General features: G+C 33.6%; 1 protein-coding gene across 2 annotated transcripts in view; it reads right to left on the reverse strand.

Moving 5' to 3' along the window:
• Positions 1–7,593, reverse strand: part of LOC113518155 (uncharacterized) — a 131,806-nt gene extending 124,213 nt beyond the window's left edge. For both annotated transcript variants that reach the window (XM_026902940.3, XM_031911549.2), the window contains exon 1: positions 7,002–7,593. In XM_026902940.3, the coding sequence (XP_026758741.2) occupies positions 7,002–7,479 (478 nt within the window). In that variant the 5' untranslated portion in view covers positions 7,480–7,593. The remainder of the gene's footprint in view (positions 1–7,001) is intronic.
• Between the last annotated feature and the right edge of the window lie 951 nt (positions 7,594–8,544).

Below are 8,544 nucleotides of genomic sequence, written 5' to 3' on the forward strand. Positions count from 1 at the left end.
TGAAATTTACTATACACGTACTATATGCAATGAAGAAGCATATAAGCTACTTTTTATTCCGGCCAGTGAACATATTACAATTACACGAATAAGTTGCGAGTAGAAGGTACTGTAAATTCTTGAATAACACAGGTTTGTAAAATAATAAATTCCTTCGCTTTTTTTATATACTCGTATGAAAATGGAGTAAAAACATAATGACTTAACACCCTACATTAATGCATAAGAAAAACTAGAAATAAACCTGTTTATAGCTGAAAACATAATCCCTAATGATACTTTTAAAAGAGCTTGGCCCTTTTAAATATACCATTAGAACAAAATTTGTTTTTCGTCTAACATGTCGTAGAAATAGCATTAAGGTTTACTATTCTATTAATATGAGATGTGGATTTTGAATACCCACTCAATTTTAGTATCTACTCGTATCTGAAAGGTAATCCAACCTCTTCGCCAAGCTTACAAGGTGTCAGTGAAGATATATATAGAATTTAATTTAATAATTGCAGCCATTTTTCTTATTGGTGAAAAAGTGAATATAAAAAAGAGGGCTGATTCCATTTCCTAGAAAACATAGCACGTTTTAACTTTTAGGTGAGATAATTGAATGATATTGAGTGGCAGTTCTATCAATGGCATATATACACGTATTCAAAAAAAGTATTATTTATTGCTTTTTTATCCTTGCTGCAATAAAATATAAAATGGCACAAATACACAGGCCAATATATATAAGTATATATAAGAACGGTAAAATCGTGATTTACTCTTAAAAACGTTGTTTTCCTTCAGATCCCTCTTATTATTCTAAATGTGTAAGTTCTTAAAGATGTTTTCAAATTTATTGCGCAATCCCGCTAAAACGGCTGAATGGATTTGAAACAAATTAGTTATATGGAGACCATACAAGTATACTATTTTAAAACAAAGATGCTATTTCATATTGTTTGACACAAACAAAGCCAAGGAAATACTTATGAAAAAGTCTAAACGCCACTCACGAATCGAGTAACGTGATATCTCCGCGTGAAAGTATCCGAAATCAATGCACAATATTAAGTTAGCAAAAGACTTTAAAGCAAAGGATGATACCGTAAAATTTTCTAAGTGTAAACTAAGATTTTTTAAACTTTCACGGGTATCAAATGAAAACAGAATTAATTTGAGGAAACCAACAATATTCTCTTATCTTCGCACAAGCAACTGCGTATAAATATAGGCACGCCCTATTCCTCTCTAGAGATGACGTCTGTCTCAAAAGTGGCATATAAAAAAACGCATTATGATGGTCCCCTATTGTATGTTAAATATTTTTAATGTATCAAATGTAATGTACCTACAACAAAAATTTCATAACAACATTTCCGCATGTATTGACGCGATTAGTGCCAGCCAAACCTCTGTTTTTATATGAAACCTCGTGAAAACTGCTAAATTAACGTAAATTTTGTATTGACGTTCATTGTTTTAATGTATACCTAGATCTGGCTCCTTGTAATAAAGGGCTTTTGGAATTTTCCGCGACAATGCCTGATGACGGGTTCTAAGAAACCGTGGGAAACAGCTACTCATATTTAATTACATTTACATCAACTTGCTAACAGTTTGAATTTAGAATAATGTATTACTGAAAAAATTTCACCTTCATAGACTAATTTTTAACGTATTTTTTTTACCATATCCTTCATCATCAATCTACAATAACTAAGCAGTACTACCATTAAATAAACAAGTTCATTATTACGTAATACAGTTTCTCTGTATAAGTTATCAAGCCATAAAATGTCACTAACAAATTGATAGAATATCATGCCAAAAATAAGGAACCCATATCGTTGCATCTCTATAAAATATCAGTAAATTAATTTTCTTTTTTACGTTATCAGATTATCGATTAATAGCTGCTGCCAGTGACATCACTCGCAACGAATTTTTCTTTGCCGTTTCTACATTATTATCAAAATATACCTATATATTATTTATAATAGCGACTTTTCCTGCGTAAACAAGCCAAAATGTGATTGAACAGGTTAAAACTAGTCTTTCTCCTTCTTAGATAGTACGTGTATGCCAAAATTTCTGATGATTGATTGAGCCGTTAAAGTACTAATGATTTACAAACAAACTGCTTTCACCTATATAACATCAGTACGCATTGTTTGTGAAAGGCTTACTAAAATTGTAAATAAGATTACAAAAATAAGGATTACAGTAAAATAATTTAAGATGAAGTGATATTTCGTATTACTAAGGTCGTATCTCTAAGCGATTTCTTGCAGACAACCTTTGAATAGAGGACATTCAGAAAAAAGATACAGTAGGTGGTGATTTGTAATATATCAATGCACATAAATAAATATATGAAGGTATATAAACATTATACTACACCTACAATAGAAGAAAATCACAGAGGAAGGCGAATAGAAAAAAAAAACGGATACTTATGACAAATAGAGGGAAGATAATCTCGACAGTGTACCTGACCAACTGCTTACGTTGTCCTTCTCATACATAATATATGCAGTAGTAGGTAAACAAGTCGACGGCCCAGATACCTGTGGAAAGTGGTAACCGTCGCTTACAGACATTGTCAAGACCATAAACTTCATAAAGACAACTTCTTACAGTGCTTCATGACGGTTGTCATTCTTAAGATACCCACCAATTTTTATAAAGGAGCTACAATATCATTTTAATTGCTTTATCTACTGCATATCAAACAAATAAGCGAATGTAAATCTACATCCACATATATTTAAAAGAAGCAATAAAATTATTCGATACTAATTAAGATATTCATGACAAAAGGCGAGTTCCCTCTAGAATTTATTGAAAGCATTTATGGGCTTCAGTGACCGCTTCAGGCGAACCATATAGTTTATCGTTAGTAGTAGACGAGTTATCTACTACAATTAACATAATAAGTAGCAATCGATCTATCTACGTTAGCTGGCTTTAGTTAGTAACACTATCAGGGTGCTGAGAACAAATGAGATTGAACGGATTACTATAATATGGATGTGTGAGTGCGACACATCATGACGCACTGTACACGGTCATAAACACACATCATTTAATTTTCATTACAGTCCGTATGACGAACTTCGAATGTTCACTTACGAACTTATAATTTTGACGTGTAAACATTATTTTCTCATTTGTGTACCCAGTTGTACACTTATATTGTCTGCTTCCTCCTACAATAAGTTCGATCGTCATTATACTTGTTTTTATCTAGTATCAGTCAACATATCCGATGTATATTAATAAGGTTCCCTTACTATGTTTTAAGATATTCGCTTGGTTGTTCATGCATATATCTTAGTTTACAACATTGCAATATATGAAGTTATGTCACATTTTATTAAGTATTTACGCTATTTTTAGGTGTATTTGTTAACTGAAAGTGCCTGTCATAATTTTATTATGGTTTACAAATTATACGTTATTAGGGGCTTCTTAACAATTTGATGAACTCATGAATGCATGAAAATAATAATAATTTGTTGTTTTCAATTTGATACGAAGTGGAAAGCCTTTGCAACGATATCTCATTTACTGAATCCGACGATTTTTTTTTTTTATTTAAATTTGTAATAGACAAAGGAAAAATGCCAAAGAAAAACTGTTGTTTCTATACGAAATGTGAGTATTTACGGTGTACATATCCATATATGAGGATGCTGATTTACTAAGTGATAAACGCATATATATATCCTCATAGCCGAAGCCGCTGAATCTAGAATCTTGATATTTTGCAGATAGATTCTTTATATAGCGTAAAGGAACAATAGGAAAGGAGTTTGAGATTTCAACCCCTAAAGGGGTAAAACGAGAGTTGAAAATTTTATATGGAATTTCATCAGTGTAATAGTTTATTCAAAACAAATTAATATATTATTATTGACTTTTGAAGAATTTATCAGTAAAGGTATTCAATAGGGGTTGAAAGCTTGTATGGGAGTTCTGACATAATTGAAGCGAAGCACGACACTGATTTTAGACTTCAAATTAGAAATAAATAAAATGCCTGTCAGAGTTTTCAGAAAATTCACCTCTTAACGGGTGAAATTGGGTATAAAAAATTATATACGACCTCTGTCATTTTTTGAAATTAGAAGTTTGAGAGCTTGTTTTGATTAAAAATAATATTTCAGCAGTTTTTGGAAATTCAACCCCTAAGACAATAAGACAGGAAATTATTTAGTTTAGTAAAAACTAGATATGTAAATTTGTTAATTTAAAGGAAAGTTTTAAATCTAGTCTTTTGCTAAGAAATAATATAATTTATTATTATTATAAATATTATTCTCCTAAGAAGCTAAAGAGGGTAAAAGATATAAAATGGGGATTTGCAATATAACCGAACTCCATGCGGATAAAATCGTGGGCAATAGCTATAAGTTATAAGACTGAGACAGAAAATGTTTCCCGCGAGAAATCGAATATACCACACATGAACAAAGTCACGGGTAAAAACTAGTAGATAAATAATATTTTTGAACCTATCGTCCATGTGTTCTAGCATTATTATGCAGGTGACGGTTGATATTTTCATAGGGTTTTGAGTTTGTTTTTGAAATTAGTTAAAATGTAGTGAAATTTTCAAGTCGTAATCTGTCTATTCTAATATTATAGAGAGGAAAGATTTGATAGTTTGTAACGGATGATCCCAAAAACTTTTTAACAGATTTTAATAATTATTTCACCTATAGAAAGTTGTATTATGAACGAGAATCATATGCTATTATTTTTGAAAATTTCTATCTACTTATAATTATAGCCGGGCTAAGTCGCTAGTCTAAAAATAAAATAATATTTTCTGTCAACTTTGGTTGGTTGAATTATTTTGATTTTTAATTGTATTTAATTAGGTTGAATCCGTTATTTACGTTTTAGTAATTTTAAGATTCCATACTAAAATTGTACAAAGGGTTCTTATGGTGCGGTTTTATCCGTATGTCCGTCTGTCACAGCGCCATATCTTATCTAATTCTATCGTTTTGAAATTTAAAATAGTTTTTGATATAATTTATCCACATATATTGCAGGAGAAATAATTGAAAAATATATTTAAATTTTTTGCAAGAGGGTCCAAAAAGCGTACTCAAAATTTCAAACTTATGGTACTAATCCAAGTGGCATATCATATGAAAAGGATTTATTTGTATATTCTAAAACTGTTTTTATAATATTTTAATTTCACATAGTTTTTTATTTATAACCATGCCCACTCCTTGCCTCTGAAATTTTTTGAAACGGAATATCCAAAATATTTACAATTTTTTTGAGTGTACGTGTAAATATTACAAGAAAAATAAAACCATGTTTGTAACTAGTACAAATTTTCAGAAAACCTCTAAAAATAAAATTAATTGTATGGTTGGATTAGCTATATTTGTGTCACAAATTAAAAAGAAAAACACACGCACACACACAAATTGAAATAACAATAATAAAAAGTATTATATAAATAAAAATTATTTCCTTTCTTCTTTCTTTCTTATAGTACCTACTCGTATTTCATATGAGAAATACAACAAACACACGTAGTAGGTATTTATTTACTTTCTGTATATCTTAACGCAAAGTCCTTTCCGAACTATATAGGGAGAACTGGGTGCCAAAAACGTCTTCTATACTTTTACACATCTCTTGCTTTCTATATTTTTATAACTCATATATTGAATGTATTCGTACGTTATCTCCAGAGACTCTTTACTTCTCCTTTAGTAGTAGGTATATAAGGATTTTATCTCATATTTACATACGGAACCCTCGACGTGTGAGTTCAACTCGCATCTGATCGATTTAACTCTATATGGATTTATCAAAAGAATAAATAGGTTTAATCTCATAGTTTTAACTTTTAATGATTTGTCATCAGCACCACGCTACAACACGTGGGCTGTTTTCCTTAATGAGATGAAAATGGAATGGAGACCCGCTTTCTCTGTCAGTATACACTATAACACGTGAGATATAGATACCAGGCAGAGCCATTGTTGACGCATGACCAAAACTTTAACAGCCAAAACATGTATACTACGAAGTAGAAATGTTAGCATAACAAACAGGCATGATGAAATTAAGCACTTAGTTTATGCCATTTATTTACCAAGAAAATATTCATCAAATTTAATATTTTTTTGTTATTAATAAAACATTGAAATTAAAGGGTTAAAATATAAACAAGTTTTAGATTTATCTTTCACTGTAAATAGGTGATTTGACATACGAGTACCTATCTATCTCTAACTCTGTAAATACCTATTAAACAAGGTCGTCGAATTTCTATTATTTTGCGCAAATACCGATCTGGGTAGATACTTGACATAAGTAGCAATAAGTTTTTATTAGGAAAATTTTCTTGCAATATTCGGTAACCAGCCTTTGAGTGTCTTTGCTCGACCATGAACGCGTGAAAAAGGCTAAAGTCATCGAGTGCTCTCACTTTAGATGAGCACAATAGATTCTCGGCTGTTTTGAAACATGATGCCTTCTCTACGTCACTTGTTCTAATAACGATCTCAAATGGCTTTATACATTATGATTCAGACTAAACGGTTCATTGTTAGTTTAAAGCGCAATCGCCGACATTTTCGCTTCAGCTTCTTAATACAGAATAATTTGAATGTTATGATAATGAATCCGTTTACACGCAAATGTAGGTACGAGACAGTCGCATAGCATCAATTTTTTTCAGTCGCCTTTGCACAGCTACATTACATATGTTTCTTAACTAGCTATGAATAATACTTATAGATTACGATGAAACTGAAACAATAACGAACTGTCAAGTCTGATAGTTATTGGTCTAACAATATTTATTTATAAGGTTTCCTATAGCAAAGTTTAACGGGCATTGTATGGAGGATCGGCTGTTGTGGTACGGATTTAATATGAACAAACGCTAAGCTCCTTAAAACTAGTATGAGACAAGAGCAGGAGCAAGGCCGACGGGACTACGTTCGTCCTTGGCAAGGACAGAGGTTACTCACCGAGAGGCTGGTGAAGCGCGGCGTGCGCGTCACAGTCTGCACAAATGGTGGAACGGAGCATCCTTTCACGCTGTAATCGACGTAGCAACTGCAAGTGCTGCGGTGTAAACACCGTACCGGACCGCTCGCCTACTAGCATCACGTCACCGGCATCCCACCACGCTTGCTCCCGTAGAGTTCCATCCCTGTTAAAGAGCCCCATATCCTTGTACCCCTCCGGAGGACTAAGCGCTCCAGGTTCTGGTTCCTGGTAGCGCTCGCACGCTCCGCAGCCGGAACATTCCTCGCTTTCCCCTTCATCAGAATATCCACACTCATCTCGCACGACAATAATGTAATCGGCCTCAAAGAATTCATTTGCGCTCTCATCGAAGACCACCCTATGCTTTTTGGTCTTGTTTCCCTTTTTGAGTGACGACTTCAAGTTTTCGTGATCTTTATTGTGGCGCGTGTCGCGAGCGGCGCGGTCCCCGCGCATCGTCGCGTGTTCTCGCGACGGGGGCAGTCGCCGGAGTGTCGTAAGGCGACGGTGGCAAGCGGTTCGTCGACTGCAGCGCCGCGCCCGCCTATCGATCGGAGCCGCCCGCCCGCCTCGACCGACGCGACGCGACGCGACGGTACTCGCCGTCGTCGTCATACCGTGGTCCACACACAAACACCGGCGCGATATCGCACTTGCCATAAACATTGATCACCGCGCCGCGAGCTCTCATTAATTAGACACGTAAAACATTACACATCCGATTCTTTATTTACTGTCGGCAGAGTGAATTAAGACAAGCGGAATGATATAGACAAGCGATAGAGCGCTACCTAATTCGTTGGCACGTGGATACTAAATAAAAAGAATAGTTTAAGTTTAATGTTTGGTACTAATTAAATAGATTCTAATATTATGAACCATAAATTACGTATATAGTTTCTTATTTGAATCTTAATCCTATGGGTTCGGGGTTCGGCTGTAATTTGGAAACCGAATCTAATTTGGCAAAAACGAAAATAGAGAGCGAATCCCGTCTGTAATCACCACTTTCTATAATATATCTATCAGTTGGTCCTTATATATATCGAAATCAATTGTTTCTCTGATTACATAATAAACATTGGCAGGCATGCTTTACTGGCGTCAATGTAGTGTTTACCATCACACGATTCGTGTTCATGTTTACCAGTCTCCTTTACAGGAGCTATCTATAACAGGTAAATATAAAAAAAATGGTTAGATCATGGTTTGGCTACGAGTAATTACTTCATACGTATTAAGTACACTTATATATATATATAAAATATACCATACTACACCATATGAGCCTCCCCATAAACGAAGGTTTTGCCAGTACTTGCCACGCTTGGCAAGTGGATTAGCAACCGATAATAAAACTTAACATAAAATGTATTTTATGTTTAATTTTAGTTTGACAACGATTCAAGTAAGTTACTGACATAAATCTCAGTATATATATTTATATTTTTCCTTTAACTCTATATGAATAAAGATCGTGTCCCACAAAAAAGAACCGACTTCAATTGTGACAAAATTAAT

The sequence above is a fragment of the Galleria mellonella genome, unplaced genomic scaffold, assembly GCF_026898425.1.
Source record: "Galleria mellonella isolate WM207_F2 unplaced genomic scaffold, CSIRO_AGI_GalMel_v1 utg33, whole genome shotgun sequence".
In the NCBI taxonomy this organism is placed as follows: Eukaryota; Metazoa; Arthropoda; class Insecta; order Lepidoptera; family Pyralidae; genus Galleria; species Galleria mellonella.